At 41.3% G+C, this 20,948-nt stretch overlaps 1 protein-coding gene across 1 annotated transcript; it reads right to left on the bottom strand.

Moving 5' to 3' along the window:
* Nucleotides 1-16,681: 16,681 nt before the first annotated feature.
* aoc2 (amine oxidase copper containing 2) lies at nt 16,682-20,655 on the bottom strand. The gene is made up of 4 exons (XM_055193770.2): nt 19,012-20,655; nt 17,558-17,843; nt 17,305-17,437; nt 16,682-17,115 (listed from the first exon to the last, which is right to left on the bottom strand). Exons 1-4 carry the CDS (start codon nt 20,570-20,572, stop codon nt 16,834-16,836), a joined length of 2,262 nt encoding a protein of 753 aa, XP_055049745.2. The 5' UTR covers nt 20,573-20,655; the 3' UTR covers nt 16,682-16,833.
* Between the last annotated feature and the right edge of the window lie 293 nt (nt 20,656-20,948).

The raw sequence follows: 20,948 nt of genomic DNA, 5'->3' as shown, positions 1-20,948 counted from the left end.
GTCACTGCACAAAATCACAGAACCATTTGATTAACCATTAGTTACTGCAAACAAATTTGACAATAATAATAATAACTTTTGTAAGTCAATTAAACCTACTATTTTAAGTTTTGACCTGTGATAAGTTGACATAACTTATAAAAACAAGCATCAAGTTTGAATTACATCTTTGATATGGCCTTACTCAGTCAATATCAAAGATACCAAGATTATATATTTCACACAAAAAAACGACTTTAGCCACTGTACTTTAACTTAAATAAAGTTAAACAATTTCAACTTGTTTTTATAAGTTATGTCAATTTATAACTTATAAACGTCAAAACTTAAAATAGTAGGTTGAATTGACTTGTTTGATTTTGCAGTGTGGGTTTTCAGCTATGGCAGGGTCACACATTTGCAACATAAATCAGTTTTTTAGACTGATTTGAATAGAGTTTATAGATATGCCAACCCTGTATTGTAGTGTATTTTATTTCTGTTTTTTGAAGTATTGAAGGATTTGCTTTAAAAAATAAACTGCCACAAAAATTTATGTAAAGGTAATTATATCAAATGTAATTGTCTCAAGCTTCCACCACCTGATACTGTTTTTATCCTTAAAATGCATTAATAAAGAAGTGTTACTAGGGTATTTTTAGAGTTTGACCTAGACATTCATGTGATATTGGTTACCTTGACATGACAGGACGGTTCATTTCCAGCAACTCACTCCTGTGATTTCTCCTTCCTGCTCTTTACTGTAGGTCATTAGGTGAATGGCTGTTCGTGCGATGTCTCACGACTTTGCAAGATGGCAAATTTTCCACTGTGTTCCAGAACTTCTGGGAGCTACGGTGAGAGCAACTTGACCATGTGGAAAAACAAAGATGGAACATGTCCAGGGCAGACTGTAAACAAGAACACTACCTGCAGAGTGTTAAGAGCTTCACAATGTTTACAGCTGCCATCTCCAGGGTGATGGAGCAGGCTAGTCATTTAAAAAAAGATTTGCACGAATGGACACCAATTCATTCTGCTATGAAAATAAAATACCAGTTTGTAATTACACATAAAAAATTCTGGGTTATTATAGAGATAAGTCAAAAATGCACAAACACAACTCATTGGGTAATAATGTCCGGTTGTCTTAACCCAAAATGTTGAATTGTTTTGACTGATATTAACATTTATAAACATTTTTGGGTTAATTTAACCTGGCGGTTGGGTTTGTCCCTTTTTGACAATAACACCGGGTTGAAAATAACCCAGCATTTTTTTGTGTAAATAAGACTAATGCATAATTACAGTTTATCAGATCAAATATTTATTTAAAATTTTATTGTGAAACATAGTTCAACGGAAAGCGAACTCTACTGTTGATATATATTTTACATCTACCTCAAAAAGTTAAACAATGGGATCTGTTGGTTTAATGACGTGTCTCATCGTTTCTCTTCTGGGAGAAGGGAGTGGTCCTCAAATAGAAACTGGATTATATAGGTGTGTTTGACCTCATGTGGCGCTGCACAGACTAACAGGCAGGTGACATTAAAGTACAGTGGGAATATTTCAAAATCATACAGAGCAGTGTGTCAAATTGCTCTTGTGATACTTTGATGTTATTTGCCTGTTGGACTGCGCAGCGCTACATGAAGTCGAACACATTTTATAACTTTGTAAATTTGGAGAAGCTGAGTCTGTAAAACTAAAATTCTAATGTTTTGGGTGAATTATACATTAATCTTGTATAATTCAAAATAGTCAAAATATTGTCCTAACAAAACGTCTTGGTTAGGTATGTAACCCTCATTCCCTGAAGGAAGGGAACGTAGACGTCACACCGTGACCGACGAATTGGGAACGCGCCCACGGGACTTTGAGAAACTACTTACACGCCAATGAACTTGGCATGCAGATATTTGCGCCGCCCCGTCGCTCGGGTATTTAACGAGAGGCAGATGCAGAAATCAAATCAGATATTTGGGCTGAGAAAGCTGACACAGTGCATGGCCTAATTCAGCAATGGAACAGAACTGTGGTGACGGGACGTGATGTCTCCGTTCCCGTCCTTCAGGAAATGAGGGTTACATACATAACCGAAACGTTCCTTTTCAGTGGGTCACTACGACGTCGCGTGGGAAACCCTACCAAAGTGCCACAGAAGCTGAACCCTTCCAGTGCCTGCAAAAAGCCCTTCACGTAGGGAGCGGATCCAAGGCTTACTGCAGAAGGCCAGTCACTACTTGTTCCTTAACCCATGATAGTGAACTAGCGATCTGGGAAGCGAACTCGTCAGGCGGAACTAAGATCGCTGCGGAAGTTCCCTCTGAGGGGCTCTCCACTTGGTGACATCTTGAGGACGTGAAACCCTCTTAGTAATATCTCATACTTGGGGAATGCGGAGTGAGCTCCGCCAGGGAAAGTAAGAGACTTCGATAAAATACACGCATAGGAACCCTTGAGGGGCCGCAATGCGTATGCCTAGCCCAACACAGTTTCTCAAGGATGCAGCTAGTGAGAGGCTGACAGCAGATGTTCCGCAAGATCAGCCATCAAGGCAGTGGAGGAGTAAAAAACGCCTTCCGGTGGCTGCAAGCCAACACGAGCCGCTCCCTGGTGTCCTTTACTAATTAGAAGAAAGAACCCGAGAGGATACCGGCTCGACACGAACACTGTAAAACCTAGTGAACGTGTTAGGTGTTGCCCAACCAGCAGCCCTCTGTCAGCGAGAAACCACAGGAGGATGCCACGCTTCTCGTGGAGTGTGCTCTCAGATTAAAGGGGCAAGGAATACCCTGCTTTTCGTATGCAAGGGCAATAGTGTCTACAACCCAGTGAGACATCCTCTGCTTGGTGACAGCTTTCTCTTTCTGCTGACCACCGTAACAGACAAAGAGCTGTTTTGAGGTTCTAAAGCTTTGAGTTCTATCCACATACACACGTAGTGCACGTACAGGACATAACAAAGCCATGGCTGGGTCTGCCTCCTCCGGGCTGGGCGTAGCTGGGCTTGGGTCACAGAGTTACACTGGATTCAGCAGGCCCAAACGTAAGGCACGAATCGTTGACCAAAAATGCATGAAGATCTCCTTTTCTCTTAACCGAAGCCAAAGCAAGGAGCGTTAAACTTTTCATAGTTAGAAACCTCACACTCACAGAATGCAGAGGCTCAAAGGAAGTGTCCTGTAAGGCTTTCAGCACCACAGACAGGTCACAAGGAGGAATAGAGGGAGGGCGAGAAGAATGCAGCCTTTGTGCGCCTCTTAAAAATGTGCTGACCCACTGTTCTACCGTTTATTAGTGTGTTGTGCGTGGATATTGCCGCGATATATACTTTAATGGTAGAAGGAGACAGCCTTTTGTCCAAGCGATGCTGTAGATAAGTACAACTCTAATCGAGCATTCTCTGGGGTCTTCTTGGGGAGAAGCACAACAGTCAACAAACAGGTTCCATTTTAGCGTGTACACCTGTCTTGTAGACGGCGCTCGTGCTACAGTGATGATGTTAGATACCAAGTGTGGTAAATCACCTAGAAACTCCTCATCCCGTCCAAAGACCACATGTGGAGGTTCCAAAGATCGGGACGTGGGTGCCATAATGTGCCCCCTCCTTCAGAAAGAAGGTCCTTTCTCAGGGGAATCTGCCAGGGAGGGGCTGTCGCGAGGAGAGTGAGCTCTGGAAACTAATTCCTGGATGTCCAGTATGGCGCAACTAATAGAATGCGCTCCTCGTCCTTCCTGACTTTGCACAGTGTCTGCGCAATAAGGCTTACTGGGGGAAACACGTATTTGACCCTGCGGCCAGCTGTGTGCCAGTGCATTCACAGAGAGTGTTCCCTTTTTTAGTGAATAAAACAGGCAACAATGGATTGTCTCTGGAGATGCAAACAGATCTATCTGTGCTCTGCCGAAATGTTTCAAAATCAGCTGAACCAACTGGGGGTGGAGTCGCCACTCGCTGGGGCGCACTGCTCATGAGAGCGCGTCTGCTGCTGTGTTCAGCGACCTCGAGATGTGAATGGCACGAAGAGACCTCAGATTCTTTTGACTCCAAAGGAGGAGATGACGGGTGAGATGTGACAGGTGACGAGAGCACAGACTGCCTTGGCGATTCATATACGCTACAGACGCAATGTTGTCGGTGCGAACTAAAACATCTTTGCCTCGAATCTCGTTGATGAAACGGATGAGCGCAATATATACAGCCCACAACTCGAGGCAGTTTATGTGCTAGTGTCGCTGGGGTGATGAACAAACCCCCGTCTGACCACAGGGTGAAAGTGAGACGACATCTCGGTGTAATTATAATGCAGTGAAAGCCGCTGAGCCATGCTCTCCTCGGGACTAAGTCGTGAAGCCAATGCTGAAGTGGTCTCATATGAAGCAGCCCAAGTGGTGTCACAGCATCTGTCAGGACTGAGTTATTATAAGCCAGTCGTTGAGATACGCTAGAATGCGAACACGACTTCAGTGCGCCCTCCTCAACTTTGGTGAAGACACGGGGGAGAGAGAGAAAGCTAGAACGGTAAGACTTTGTACTGAAATGCTCTCCCCTCAAACGCAAAGTGGAGAAACGGCCTGTGTTGGGGTGAATGGAGACATGAAAGTATGCGTCCTTCAGGTTGATGGCTGCAAACCAATCCTGTGGGTGGATGCATTGAAATATGCGTCAACATTTTGAACGGCATTCTGTGAAGCGCTCGATTCAATACATGCAGATCTAGGATCGGTCACAACCTGCCGTTTTCTTGGGTACAATACAGTAAGGGCTGTAAAACCCCGACCTCATCTTGGCTGGACGGACCGGCTCGATCCCGTCCTTCGCCAATAGGACAGCAATCTCTGCATGCAGTACGTGCGCATTTTACAGTAATGAAGCGAATGCCTGAGTATTTGGGAGGTCGCGGGGCAAATTTAATTGCATGACCGAAACGAATCGTGCATAAGAGCCAACACGCCGGGCTGAGAAGCTCTTCCCAAGCCCCGGATACCGAGCGAGGGGAACTAAAGGCACGATCTGAGTACCTGTGGCGAGCGGAGATGGGGAGCTTGATGACGTGTGCTCCCTGGCCGCATTGTGAGACGTTTTGTGTAATGTAACACTCACCTGACCCCTGCTGACTATAACAACCCTGTTGTTATAAGAGGGGGCTCTTTTCTAGATGTTGTCCCTGGCTGCTCGATACATCTGCTGGCGAAGGAGGAAGAGGAGGACGTAGGGTATTAGCCCATCCCAAACTCCTACATGCCTCTGGAGACCTGGAGAAGGAAGAGGAATTCGCTCTTTTTGTGGTTGCCAACTGAACAGTCGGAGGAACGGAAATAAATGGAAACCAAAGATTCCCCACCCCCGGCCCTCCTCCTGCATCGACACGGAGCGCTTTACTGTCGGGATACCGGCATACCCTTTAGTGGCCCGCCATCAAGGGAGTTGAGGGGTGACTGAGTCAGCTCCTCTTGCACCTCAGGGAAGAAAGGTACAGGTGGAGGGGGCTGCATTAAACTGGCAGCCCTGAAGTACCAATCAATAAGGTGGGACGGCGCGGATGGGGGAGAAGCTCTCCACTCCACACCGACTGTCTCCACAGCCCAAGCGAGCATGGCCACCATCTCTGGGTCGAACACGGGAGCCCCTACACTACCCGAAAGCAGGAGTGGGTCCAAGTTGGCATCCGAAGATGCTACATCAGACACCGAAACACCGGGAGGACCGACAGAGGACGGAGGCAACGTAAAACACATGCTTTCCATCTCCATCGGAAGCTCAACTGGTCGCGGATCGGGGTGCTGGGAGCTGCTGGACGAACCCGCTGACTTACCCAGTACCGTGATGTAAAGGTCATCTCTCCGGAGCTTCACAGTCGCCTTCTTAGGCCACAGTTCCCAATTTGTCGGTCACGTGACGTAGTAGTGATCACCTGAAAGGTAACTAGTATGATTTTTAAAATCATGTTTTTGTTTATTACTAGTTAAAATTTAATGGGAGTTAGTTAAGGGGGACTGTGACAAAATGGTGTAGCATATTCCTTTTGTGTACTTGTTTCTTTTTTTACAAAGACTGAAAGACGATTTCTTGTGTTAAACTACTCACAAATAGAGAAATAAACAGTTTTTTAAGCAAAACCTTGAAATTTAGGCATCCTTGTTTTTCTTTCTACGCCCATTGCACTTTTGAAACAGCCTTATTTTCTTTCTGCAGAGGCCAAGACAAATGAACATGCTTTGGGTTACAGCATTTAAAGCACAGCATGTGCCTTTTTTAGAGGGATTGCATTTTAGCGGTAAATCATTCTGAGTACTGACACAATGCACTGTACTGAGAATTGTATGTTTTTTAAATGTAGTTTACAGTTTTGTTCTCATGAGCCACATATATACACAGGAAAACACACAGGAAGTACAGTTTGCTTCAAAGGGCATTGCAGTCTCATGGCCTCAGGTCAAGTCCAATCACACATCTCAGAATTCGGTTTCCTCTTTAACAGCGGGTAGTCTTGAAAACAATGGCCAGTTCCTGTGGGCAGAATCTGTTAGATTTACAAATAAATATTGCATGCAATCCGACTAAAAACACCACCTCCACCACAAAAATCCTTCACAACCATGAACATTGGCCTACACGTGTTACTAAAGATGTAAAAACACCAAGATTGTAAAACTCAATGTAAATGTACCTCAAACTCTCTAATATTCTAGGTGGTTATAAGTTTGCTAAATTTAGTTTGTTTGCAGACATTTCGTAATTTTGCACAACCCTCATTATCATCATTATCATTATCCATGAATCCAAACTAATGCGAAATTAAAAAGTCATTGATAATTTAGGATTTCTTATTTTTTAAGACTGTATTGCATTAAACATTTTATAGGTTACTGCCCAGAATTCTTCCAAAACACTCAAGCTCTGAAATCTGCCTTTGATTTGCTGCTCAAAGGATTTGTCTAATTGTGGAGCCCATTTGGCAATCTGGCTTCCCTGTGGGAGTGCTGAGAAAGTTAAGATACAGCTAGATATATAACTTGTGCAATCCTTGTAACTTATGAGATATTATGAGCAAGACAGAAGACATAAGTCTTTCAGAGATTTCTTAGAAACTCTGCTGTACATAATACACAGTAACGTATCAACCCCCTCCCCCAACCGCTGTCCATCTGGATTCGTGGCCTGGGAATTGCAGCAGGACTTCATAAACAAACTCTGTGCACTGTTGAATTTTTGTTGCAGAAATTCATTAATGCCGACAGAATATTTTAAATAGTATTCTGGATAATATATAAAAATATTCCAATAATTAAAGAGTAACTAAACCCTTAACCAACTTTTTTTAGTTAATGATCTGTAAGAATGATGCTTTATTAGTGCTGTTCATTGATTTTAGTAAGTTTTTTGACATTTGGATATAAAGTGTTTCAATACTACAATATATGGTGTAAAAACGTCTGAGTGCTGCCCTCTTCAGGTTGAACGGTGGCTACTGCAGTTGAATTTTCCTAATGGATGTTGGGTCCAAAAAGTAACTCGTGACGTAAGCAGGTTCAAGCTCACCACGCCCTTGTTACGATCTCACCACATGCTTGGTATGAGCTTAGTTCGTCCCCTCTATCTCCGTTGGGATCTGCCCACTTTTCTTGCATTTTTCAAATATTGCCAGTGGGTGGAGTCAGGCTCTGACCAGGGGTTTAGTTACGCTTTAACTAATATAATCAGCTGACATAAGCTTAACTTAGAATTTTCTACTATATACCAGTCATAACACACGCGCAAACATGAGTAAATTGGGTTGCATGAATCATTTAAATATTGTCCTCCCCAAAAAATGTGCGTCTTTAAGGGAAACTCCTAGCCTGGCTCCGCCCTCCTACGTGCTTCCGCTTAATTTTCATTTTGCTTCAGTACTATGTCTGGGACTGCTCTGTAGAGTTTCGTTTTCTCCTGCAAAAATCTGCAGGACCAATCAGTGAACAGATGGGGGTGGCTAAGAACGATGACGTTGAGGTCGTGCGTCAGATTGAGTTGTAGTTCAGTAATGGCAGCGGTGAAAGACGTGAGAAAATCTATTCGGTCCGTTGTTACAAAACTGCTGAATATACAGAAGTTAAAGCCGGAGCAAGAACCAGGTTTGCTAAGTTTGTTTGTCTGATTATTCTTACTTGTTGTTTCCATCCGGTTTCGGGCATGATATACATCAGGACAACACGAAGCGAATGGCTATGGAAGATCCTGAGTGACTCTGGGCAGATCCAATAGTTTTAAACTTAAAAAGAGGAACCTCCTTAACGGAAGTAACGCTTTGCAATGGAGCGTGGCCAGACTCTCTGTACAAATGAAATGAATGTACGAGAGTCTGGTTGGACCAGGCTAGGAAACTCCTAGAATTGCATATGCAATAAGATCACTCGCAAAAATAACTAGACCACACCTTTTCACCGCTAATGATCCACTGCGCGTCTTTTGTAAATCCTAACAGTCATTATTTAACGACAAAATGATAGTTTGCGCTGGTGCAAGCTGTTAGTAAATCTGGCCCCAATCCATATTTAGGGAAGGATTGTATAAATAACCTATTATTCAAATCAAAACACATTCAGGGTTTGCAAAAAAACATGACAATATTGACCCAGAAATCTATTTTTGCTGTGATTTGGGAGATAATTAGAATTTAGGCAAAAACAATATGAATGTTTAAAGTCTAAAAATCTAGAACCATAGCTCCAGTGGAAGCAGTACAGATGATAACATTATGCTGGGGCTGCTTTCTCCCAGAAGGAACCAGTCATCTTTCTTTAATTAGAAGAATGAATGGTCCTAATTTACATGATGTAAATGTTCCAAGATTTTTGCTTCAGTCTGAAACTAGAATCCTAGACCACTTAAAACTAAAAGGTTAAAGACTACAGGTTTCACAAGATGATAACAAACATGTCTGTTCTCTCTCACCAGTGTCTTGTTCATCTCTGTTACTACTTTGAATTCAAACAAATACAGTGGATTCACATCTGAAATGCTGTATTTATACAGGACACCAGCTTGTCTGTTTAACCCGTTTGTGCATAAGCATTGAAGCAGTGGATTCCTGATATCTGCCTCCTTTTACTTATAGCCTTTTAAATGATTTTGGATATTTATTAATAAGATACTGATTTTTAGTGTTAAAATCACAAGTAAAACAATTACTTCTTGCCATAGTCCCTAAATATAACTGCCTTCTGTGAGAAAACACTTCTAATCATAATGTTTTTATTACACTTGCCAAACAAACAGTGCTCTAAGGAAGGTTGGACAAAAGATGGTATGACCTGTGGCCTTCACCGTTCATTCTGTGCCTAAACTCGCACTTCTTGTTGTCATACCGTTACCCAATCTAGATGTGCTCTGAACTGGATGTCCATGTGTGAAAGTTCTCTAAGTTTATATATAGCTTAACCAAATTTCACATAACGACATAGTTTTATTATCTCTGTTAAAGTACAAATACCTCTATATTGTAATGTGTAAGCAGATTGGCTTAGGAACTCCTTGCTGAGTGTTGCGGCTGACTTCTGCTGAGTAAACTGCAAATAATTTTTCAGTAAAATTACTTCTATAAACTTAATCTGAGACTTCTGATCTTCATTTAGCATCACTGATTAATGTGTCTTAACTGTAATTGTCACACCCAGGGGCTGGCTGTTACTAGGCTAAAGCCACGCCCCTTCTCAACTTCCACCTCGAGGAGGTCCCCAAAGCCAACCCAATGACCAGACAACACCAGAGCAAGTAAAGTTTAAAACAATCTTTATTTGTATAAATATTTAAAAGAATAGGGAAATGGGGAAAGGGCAATTAAAACTAAGGATCTCTGGCTTCTTCCTTCAGGGGTACTACTGCTACGGGCAGGCAGGGGCAAGGGGGATGCAGACCACTATAAGCCGGGGGGAAAGGAACGTCAGACTCCGGCCTGGTCCCTGCTATCCGTGGCGCCCTCCTTCTTCCTTCCTGGAGGCAGAAATGCAAAACAGTATGACTTGTCGAAGGGGTGATTCTCTGTCTGTGTACCTTTGGATCCGTCGCAGGGGGTCCTCGCCCCACGTGCTCTCACGTTTCCTTGTCGTAACGTTCCTCTCTTTCTCTCTCTCTCCACAGGCAGCAGCTGGGGCACAAGACACAGTTAATTTCCTTGGTTTACTCTCACCTCTTCGCTGTACACAGCCTACGGTAAGTATAAGGTTCCACACAGCTCGTTTCCTCTGGTGTTCACTCGCTTTCTCTCTCTCTCCACAGGCAGCAGCTGGGGCACAAGACACAGTTAATTTCCTTGGTTTACTCTCACCTCTTCGCTGTACACAGCCTACGGTAAGTATAAGATTCCACACAGCTCGTTTCCTCTGGCGTTCACTCGCTTTCTCTCTCTCTCCACAGGCAGCAGCTTGGGACACAAGACACAGTTAATTTCCTTGGTTTACTCTCACCTCTTCGCTGAACACAGCCTACGGTAAGTATAAGGTTCCACACAGCTCGTTTTCTCTGGTGTTCACTCTCTCCCTCTCTCTCTCCACAGGCAGCAGCTGGAAATGGCAGATGAGTCTGGCGGGGTGTGCGGTTTCCACGTAGCGTCGGGGGCGAACCCTCACGACAGGGGCGTTGGTCACAGAGGGGCGTAACGTCGCACCAAGGCAGAGCGCTGCCCTCTCATGTTACCATCAGGCGATCTCACACCGGACAGGGGCGCCCTTTTGTAGGGACCTCGGGACGGGCGGGATTCCTACACCACACTCTCTGCAACGGTAGGTAATACACAGGTCAAAGTATCCACAATAAACAGTTCCTAGTAGTACTCACACATCCGCTAGTCTCCAGCTCTTCACCGCCGCTCTTCCACAAACCCCGAATGTCTGCACAGAGGCTCGAGTCTGGACACTACTCCGTCACTTTGAACCAGAAGCACACTCACAACATACAGTATATTAAGGTCCACTAAGACCGACTGCCTCTTCGTCCTCCCGGACAAGATGTACGAAGGCGGGGGTTTATCTGACGAGACACACACAGCAATACACAGCAAAATGCACAGCAAAATGCACAACACCACGATAAAGTGAAAGTTCTCACAGCACAAAGACTCACCCACCACACTGAAGTGCACACAAAGGACGCCCGTCTTCGTTCACTTTGCCCAGGTCCGATGAGCGATGGATATTGCGGTCTCGTGGTGGTTTCGTCACTGTGGCTGGCTTCAACGCAAAACTCTCTCCGGCTCACCCACCACGTTGTATTTAGGGGTAGGGCCACTCTCCTTCTCACAGAGGGGTCCACTAAAAAGGCAAGTTAATATACACAGCGTGTATGCAACAATACTGTTACTCACAAAGCCTGAGGGTTGTGTCTCTTACTGCCCTGTTCCTTTGGTCCACACAGCAGGCAACTTCAACTCACAATACTCCATTTCCTTTCCTCTTGATGTGTCGTTAAATCAGTAACTTCCGTTTGTTCCTCAACCTTTAAGGTCTCCAATGTTCCGCCAAACGGACGATCTCAGCCTGAGGAAGAGAGTTTGGGCCGCCACCAGTAGCGCGTCAAGTAAACACACAGCACACCAGTCAATTCGTACCACAAGTACACGTAGCACACAACAAGCACACCAAACTGTGATTTAAGCTAATCTTAAATACCATCTTGTATAGCATATCCTCCAATCATCGACCGCTGCTGATTAACTAGGCCCAGCTGCATTCAATTCGCCGATTTTCCTCCTCGCGGCGCTACCGGAAGTTCCGGTGTTCTTCGTTTCCGGTCCGGGTGAAACACTTCCGGGCGGAACCAAAATTCCTAACTTTTGGTTCCGCCCCTAAAAGATTGTCACCTTGTGACATAATTCCACTACAGTTAATGGTGGAGGATGCAGGCAATCATTTTTTGATGACATTCCTGATTAACTAGAAAATAAGGTAGGAAGATTTAATTGAAGTAAGATGGTGTTTAGGGCTGTCTGGTGAAAGAGCTTTTGAGTTTATAGGGGGTGACTGGTTTACTCCACTTAGACGTAAATAGGAAGACACCGTAAGTCCAGGGTAAGTCAGGTGTAAGTATAAATTCTTGTAAAAACAAGTGTATATGTGGCTATGCTTCATTCCATTCAGGATGGAAGACAATGGATGCCGTAAGTGGAAGAAAATTTCATAAAGTGTGTTGAGTTTAAAGACAATACAGACCTAGGAGTATTCTCCTCTCCACTAGGAAATACACTAGATGTCATAATTGGCAAAAAGTGTAGGGGTATTCTCCTTTCATTAGGGAAGGAAAGACACTGGATGCTGTATTCTCTTTTCTGTAAGGGGAGGAAAAGGTTGCGCACTGGTGTGTCACATAACCTCTCAGACTCTTTCATTCAAATGGGGGTACCCCGAATTTAGCAAATCAGGCAGGCAGGAAGTATATTAGAACCATAATTAAATAGAAATTAACCTGAAAAAGTAATGTGTGTTGGTTAATCAGGGATGCATCAGGAACGATTACATTTACATTAAGTCATTTAGCAGACGCTTTTGTCCAAAGCAACTTACAAAAGAGGTAAACAATAGAAGCAATTACAGCAACACAAAAATAGCAATACATAATTGCACTTGAAAGAGTCTCATCAAGTTTACATAGCCAAGGGTTAGTTAGCAATTTTTTTTAAAAAGAAAAAGGAAAAAATAGAGAGAGATAGTAAGTCCTATATTAGGAAGTGAGGTTATGGTGGATGAGATGGGTTTTTAGCCGATTCTTAAAGACAGTTACAGAGTCAGCAGATCGTATCGCGACCGGCAGATCATTTCACAGTTGTGGAACAGCTCCTGAGAAGGTCCGCGATAATGTTTTTTCCCTTTTTGAGATGGCACCACAAGCCGTCGCTCGGTGACAAAGCGCAGGGATTGAGAGGGTACATAAGGCTGTATAAGCAAGTGAAGGTAAGGGGGTGCTGACCCAGTGGTGGTTTTAAAGGCCAGGAGCAGAGGTTTAAATTTGATGCGAGCTTCTATAGGAAGCCAGCGAACTTGACAAAGAAAGGAGTGACGAGGAGTTTCGATTCTGAAAGCAAATGCATTTTTGACTCTGAAATTGATCAAAATCATATGTAACAGCTGTAAAAAAATATTTGAAGAATCTAAATACATTGACAAATCTTTCTGTATCTCATAACTGGACTTGTAAAGTGGATATACATTTGGAAGTATTCTCTGCAGTTTCACAAAGCAGAAGTCAAGCCTTGTTGTTTAAAGTTTGCCATTTCATCCAAACTGCTGCTGTGTCTTGTGGGTTTCGACTAAGATATGGCTGACAAGCAAAATACAAATAATGAATCTAATGAGAGCAAATGCTGTAAACAGCTCTGCTCTGAGGCTCTCACATCAAAGAAAATTGCAGAGCTTATTAAAGGGGCCATGGCATGAAAATGTTAGCATTGCCACTTTGTAGGTGTGAGCAAAAATAGGTCATTGAAATTTGGCTTTCATTATGATGTCATAAGGATATCTTATTATCTTATTAGCACTTCATCCGCTCATTTGCATTTTAAAAAACACACCCAAAACGACACATTGTTGCTCAAACCTACGAAGTGGCAATGCTAACATTTTCATGCTATGACCCCTTTAAAAGAATTGTCAGTCAAGGTTTTGATTCTAATTTAAAAAATCTTACAACAAATTGACTGATTGCAAACTAATGAAGAACCAGAAAAGCATACAGTTTTACCTGTTTGTTTATATTCTTGCATTAGTAAAATTCTACAAGTCTGTATATAGCATGCATGGACTTTATGTATAAAAATAACCGAGGGCTGTAACAGCCTCATGAGAAATGTTACAAATTAACATTTTGGGCATTACATTTTGATTTATTATTTAGTTTTATTATTTCTGTTAGAGTACAAAGACCTCTGTATTGCAATGTGTGAGCAGATCGGCTTTGTAACTCCTTGCTGAGTGTTGCAGATGCTGAGTGAACTGCAAAGAATTCTTCATAAAAAAAACTTTTCTATTAATTTAGTCACTGACTTCTGGTCTTTATTTATCATCACTGATCAACGGGTCTTAACAGTAATTCCCCCACAGCATGTTTCTATGGTGAGACATGTTTGTTTCAAAATTTATAATGTAGTATTTATTATATACAATTTATGCAAGGAAGAATTGGTGACAGGCTGTGGAATTATTCGAAAATATGACAATAATGTGCATTATTTTCAAATAATTCAAAGGACTGAAGTCAATTATTCAGCTTATACCATGGTTACCACAGACATTGCTATGTTGGTTATTTTAAGACATTTGCCAGGTTAGGTGTATGGTTTATAGAAAAATAATCAACACCCATGGAACATTCTTCAACAAATCAGAATAAATAATTTAACAGGTGTGGTTTAAAGTAAGGTATTGCATATGAAGTATAGTCTAAAATGTGAGTGGGAAATGGCTTCCTCCTATTCCTTATATTTAAGGCATATCTCTAAAGATCCAGATATCCCGCAGGAAGTATGTAGGGCGTCACTCTTTACATGATGTTTAGCTTTTGAGGGTTAAAGTATGGGGCTTTTGAGGGTTAAAGTATGTGTCAACTGTTTGAGATAACACGGACATTACTGCGTTCCTGCTCTGGAATAAACCATCTGGAAGTCATTAACTGCAGAGATCTTGACAGAACAGCTATATACAGTATGTGTGTATGCTTGTGTGGGGGTTCTGTTTGGGACATAGAAAAAGAGAAACAGAGAGCTGGAATTTGTTTAATACATTTACATCATCAGTCTTCCATTGCATGTACATGCTTTGAGTGTTGAGAAAAACAATCATCAATCCTAGCAGAAGTTTTGTTTACAGCTTCAGTTCACAAATTTATGTCCCCCTGGGTCATGCTCTTAACAGGTTTGGATTCCTTATCTGTTCAGCTGTGATTCAGCAAATCTCAGCGTTTAACTTAATAGATCTGAACTGCCTCCTACAAGCACAGAGAAAGTGTGCATGTAGGTAGGAAATAGCCTGTAATCGAGGGAGAAACTAAATTGCTTTAGCATGTTACTCGCAATGCCAAGGTCAGAGAGCACACGTGATAAAAAGTCCATTCTGTAACCTGATAAAAGTGTCTACAGAATGAATATGTGTAAATGTATTGTTTGACATATGATGTAAAGTATGGATAAATGCTTACTCTAATTTCAAAGTATGACTGTGTGTATCTGACTGCTGTAGCTAGAGAGAAGCATTTTAAGCCTGTGATAGAGCCTGGATGCCAGTAACAGCAAACAATTGTTTTTGCATGATTTGAGCCAAACATCATGATGTTAAACCAGCGGCATAGCATCATATTTGAAATTTGAGAGGCATGCTTGACCTGCAGTGAGATTGTTAGGAAAAATGTGTTCTTCAACACTGTTCCTCGAGGCATTCCTTTGCCACAATATTTTAAGTTATTCTTATCAAACACCCCTAATTCAACTCATTGGGTACGCCAAGACCAGAAATTAGTGTTTTATAAATAGGAGACATAAAAATGTGTATCGGTATTGTTGGTGTGCCTTCAGCTTTAGGATATGTTTTGAGAATGAGTGTTAGTTATAGTAAGTCAAAATATATGTTGTACAATTTAATTCAAATCAGGTTATGATACAAAGTATGTTTGACTCTGGTGCATTTAATTTATGAGATTTTAGCCCCGGCTAGGTATGGTGGCATTTCTGTGTGGAGTTTGCATGTTGGGTGAATTGGAGACCAAATTGCTCCTCCCCCAAGTTGTGTATAGATTAACCAGTTCTGGCCATAAATACATAAATACTACATGTCGTAAAGAATAATGAAAGAATTAATTAAATATTTCTTTAAAGCTGTGTATTATGTATGCCATCCAGAATTGAACGGTGCATGCACATAAAAGAAACGTACAACCAGAATAGTCACCCTTGACATTTTATTGGATGGATGAACATTTTTTATAAATAAAAGTATAAGAGTGGTTTTCACAGTCTAATTTAATCTCTCTAAATCTTTAGAAAGATTTTATTGTACAAAAGTATAATAAAAATTAGTGCTGCCTCACGACAAGTCGCGACTAATCCTCTGCAGAACAAAAGTTCTTGTTTACATAATATATGTGTGTGTACTGTGTATAATAATTATGCGTGCGCGTATATAATTAAGAAACATTTGCATGCATATACATGTTTATATTTATATATAATTTATATTATATATAAATATAAATATTTATTATATACATTTTTTTTCTTAAATTATACATGTATGTGTGTGTACATACTTATTAGTACACACACAGTACACACACATATATTATGTAAACAAAAACTTCCACTCTGCAAACTCTAAAGTCGCGACCAATCGTGATGCAGCACTAATAAAAATGACACACACAAAAAATATACATTGCCTTAAGGATGCATTTAACCTAAATATATGCAAATTTCCTAAACTTAAAGGGGTGGTTTCCCAGACAGGGCTTATCCTAGTCCCAGACTAAAATGCATGTGTGAACTGCCAATTTTTAAAACTTCATGCACTGATATATCTTAACATATATCAGTACTATTGTTTTGTCTTAATATGCATACCAGTATTTTTGTAAAAACTACTTTAATGTCCTAGAAACCACCCCTAAAAGTGTAAGAAAGCACTTATCCAAGAAAAATTGTGATAATATTTGTCACATCACACAATCAATTTAAAAAAAAAAAAACTAAAGCATTTTTAAACTCTGATAACTTGTCTAAATAAGTAACAAACAAAAAGTAAGTGAAGATTCACAATATAATTTTGCTGCATGATACTTGAGAATTTAGCAACATCATACATGCAGCATATCACAATGTAAAGGAAGGATCCCTAATCAAACTTCATAACTCCCTCAAATCCATGGTAAGTAAATGGCTCCAGTGTTGAACTGCACGTATTCTTATCCAGGCAGGCCATAGTGTTGTACTCACAGTCACTCTCAGAGCCTGGTGAAAAATATATTGCATCAGGCGAGTTGACTGATGGATCATTATCAAAGTAGTTGTGCGGCCTAATGAGGACGCCTCCACCATTGCCTACGGTAACCGTGTTGGGGATGTCCTCTGCATGAGGAATGTGTAGAAATCCAGCGGTCACCCAGGCAACCAGGTCCTAAAGAAGACATCAATGATTAGTACAAATTGTTATTGTTATGCATGATTTGCAAATGTTTAATGTAATTCAAAGTCATTGGCCAATATAGCAAACTCCACAATAGAGATATGTTGCATGCTATAACTAAATAACCCAATAATGTTACTTCAAAGTAAACCTGTCGGATTTCGACAAATGTAATAATACCTCATTGTCGATGCTCTCGTTATCTTCGATATATTTGCTGAAGTCAACAAATGGAGACAACATGTAATTCTGACTATAAAGGCTGCTGCTAGTTTGCTCATTATCTTTATGCTTGGTTATAGCAACTTTATACCTATAAGAGAGAAGGAAAACAATAGAGTAAGCATCTATTATTCCATCATACAGTATATTACCAACACAAAAAAATTTATACAAAACACGACTACATATTGGGTTTTGGTATCATCCTTACCGAGCCCAGGACATGGACCTCTCCTCAGGCTCAGATTCAGGAAGGGGATCCCCAGCAAAACTGAACACCTGAAGCCTGTAAGAGCGTTGTTGGCCCCAGCGGTTGGTGCGGTTGCTGGCTATATGAAGATAACGGGGCATTTTGGTGTTAAACTTCAGTGCTGCCTCTTTCTCTGTCTTGATTTGGTTCTCCACCAGCCGTGGTATCTTTGCTTTATGTGAGGGCATCCACGGCAATGGTACCTCCGCAAACTCCATGTCTTTAGTCTGGAACATGTTCTTCACACCTTCAATCAAAATGAAATGTAACCGTTTTTTTTTTAGACGTTGTCAACAGAGCATTTTCCTGTGGTATTCTCTGCTGTCTTAAGCAATATATTCATTGAGAATTTAAATGAAAATGAGGCTTCATGGATATTATTGGAATAGCAAATTGGACATTCTAGACCTTCATGTAAAAAAAAAAATCTGTATGAATTTGTTACAAATTTTTGTAAAATCTAAAATATATCATGGCTTCAAAAGATGATAGTAATCCATGTAAACAATACATTTCATTCAAAGGAACATTCTTTCAATTCCAGTGCAATTAATGTAAAATCAATGCAATCATAGACCTCTTTGTCACACACAGTTTCACAGTTAAAAACCTTGAAGCCAAAATTAATGCAAAGATCATATTTCTAAGATCCTGGAAGAAGAACCTGGCATGTGTGTTCTATATTTTTTTCTTTTAGAAGACATTCTTATGTATCATTGGGCGTATCATGTGCCTGTTTTTAAAAAATATATTTTTGCTTTAAAAGCATGACGAAAAAAGGATCCAGCACAATGTGAATAAATAGGTGCATGTTTCACGGTTGCCCTCAATCTCTCTCCTGGTAACTAGAACTCTCATCCAACCCAAATACTAACTCTGTACTTCATTTCCCATCATGCCACGCATCACTTGATCAATGCCATACCTGAAAGGTGTTACCTGGACTATAAATAGCTGGGACTGACACTCCTTGCATCATTGTGACAGTATGACCCAGGGGCGTGGTTTGTGGTGTGGAGTAGGTTAACTCCATTATAATCAAAACTACCACTTAATTTCCCAATATTTAAAAACTCCCAATATGTATACAATGATTAATAAAAACATGAACAATTAGCACTTTAAGCCCCACATTTTTTTAAACTTAAATTGACACTTTTGTATGAGAACCTGGAGTGTGGATATGTCATCAGGACTTAAAGGACTAAAGGCAAGCATCATTCACATTTAGCTCTCAATTGGCTGGATGCCCAAAGTTAAGAAGAGCAACTTAAGAATTTATAAGTCAAATTGGAAAGCACCACGTATGTTTACAAAATATTACTTCTTAATTTTCATTTAGTTTATTTTTCACCAAACATGACAAACAATAATTAATGTGAATGTGTTTTTCATCTTTTTAAAACTGAACTTACCCAAGACATCCAGATCGACTTTGAAGTTGATAAAATGTGTATGGATATTTCCAATGACATTTTCCGCAACCTGGTGGCCGTACTTCTGATTTCCATCTATCTTAAATGAGGACGTTATGTAACCAGTGGCGTGAACTCTCGCCTCCACGGAGCCGCTTTGATAAAAAATAAAGTCCCATACGTAATCGTAATTACCTATAGCAGTAATAGTGCGGAAAACTAATGCACTGTTTGCCATTCCACCAAAACCATTATGAAAGAAATCTGCAAAATGTCGTCTCAGTGGTCGGCCGATGTCATGCTCAAAAACGCAGATGGAGTTTCTGGAGCGCAGCGTGACGTTTGTATCAATATAACGGTATGTGTCTACGTAGGTGGCACCGTACGGACAGTCAATCCCTCGCACCAGCTCGTGGGCAAAGCGACCGATGCCAATACTCGAGTCCAGAAACTTTGTGAGCATCAGGCCAGGTGTAAGAGAGCCGTAGACAGACATTGCCTCCTGCACGCTCAGCTCGTAAGCGATCCTCTCTCCTTTAAAGCGAATATCAAAAACTCTCATCCCAGTAAGGGAGCTCAAGCCAAACGCAAAACTCCAGTCAAGAAAAACCACCTCGTTGTTTCTAACGCTATAACGTTTACCTTTAAGATAATACTGTTGTGGTCCTAAACCAGATGGTTTAATTTTGGGCTCAAGTGATGCGTAATTCGTGATTTCCTTGTGGACTATTTTTTTTAAATCTGAAGTTTCATATTTTCGTTTAAAATCGTCAGTGTTATTAAAGTATTGTCCATTGTATTGCAACCGCTCCAGTGTCCAATTAGACGAGTTACTGCTCTCATGGTAGATCAGAATTTCAAAGCCCACGGGATGGAGGTACATGCCACTGTAATCGCGTAAAAAAGATATCCAGGTTTTACGGTCACCAGCCTTCACACCTCTTGGCATAGCCTCAAACGGCAACAATTCCTTCTTTCCGGGGATATAACCAAAACTTTCTCTGAGTGGTTTTTCTATGCTTCTGAAAACTTTATCAACGAATTTGAACAATTCCCCATACTCTCCAATTGTTACCGGACGGGCCGTGAAGGGTAAACTTGCCGTATTGTACTTCTCCATGGTGACATCACGATGCTTCAGTGGTCCAGGTAAAGGTCCCACCACGTACTCCTTCAGGTGTCCGTGCTCACCAAAAAACACCACAACTGAAGCCTCCCGTCGCGGCTTCTGTCCATTGTCATCCAAGTACCGCAGCGCATCAGCTTTCTTCGGGAGCAAAAGGTCAATCAAAAAGATGAAATTCTCGGAGGGTTTTGCGGTGGCTGCGTGAGAAATCTTGAGGCTTTTTTCCGCCCACATGTAGTCGCGAACTGACTTGTACTCCTCTGCTGTTAGGTCCGAAAAAATCTGACTTTTATCTGAATGCTTTACTTTTAAGGATTCTTGCGGCTGGGACATGCATTTTGGGAGCCTGTTTGAGTTTAGGCATATCAGCACGATATTGATGATAAGTGAGATAAGTCCCAGAAGTATCAACAAGTATTTTAATAGAGAATTCATTATTTTAGGGGCCACGCCTCTACTATTGAGGGCAGCTGTGGTCGAGTTTAGAGAGTGAAAGTGTGCAATGGGTGGGAGAAAACATATACTACTATTATATAGCCACACCCACCTGGGCTGCACTCCCTTAATCCACGCACGTCCCAATGCTCCAGATGTGTTTATTCGTTTCAAATGATGTTTCTATTTAATGCACGGGTGGCGCGTGCTATCATCATGAACGGCACTTTTTTGCGTAATTTAGTTAGGGTTAGGGTCATTCATATTTTAGCAACACATTTTATCGTTTTTGGCTGACATGATTGCGTATAAATTGTTCAAAAGGACGGTATGTACAGCAACCAATTATAACCGAACACTTAAGTACTTATTGAGA

Source organism: Misgurnus anguillicaudatus, chromosome 19 (genome assembly GCF_027580225.2).
Source record: "Misgurnus anguillicaudatus chromosome 19, ASM2758022v2, whole genome shotgun sequence".
Classification (NCBI taxonomy): domain Eukaryota; kingdom Metazoa; phylum Chordata; class Actinopteri; order Cypriniformes; family Cobitidae; genus Misgurnus; species Misgurnus anguillicaudatus.
The sequence above is the reverse complement of the archived record's forward strand: the minus strand, read 5'-3'. Positions and strand labels throughout refer to the sequence as shown.

Bases quoted from the DNA above. Each gene is read 5' to 3' on its own strand.
- aoc2 (XM_055193770.2), bottom strand. From the start codon at position 20,572: ATGAATTCTCTATTAAAATACTTGTTGATACTTCTGGGACTTATCTCA. The intron at 17,844-19,011 runs GTAAGTTCAGTT...TTTTGATTGAAG, and splicing joins AGTCGATCTGGATGTCTTGG to GTGTGAAGAACATGTTCCAG. The intron at 17,116-17,304 runs GTATTATTACAT...TGTCTTCTTTAG, and splicing joins ACGAGAGCATCGACAATGAG to GACCTGGTTGCCTGGGTGAC.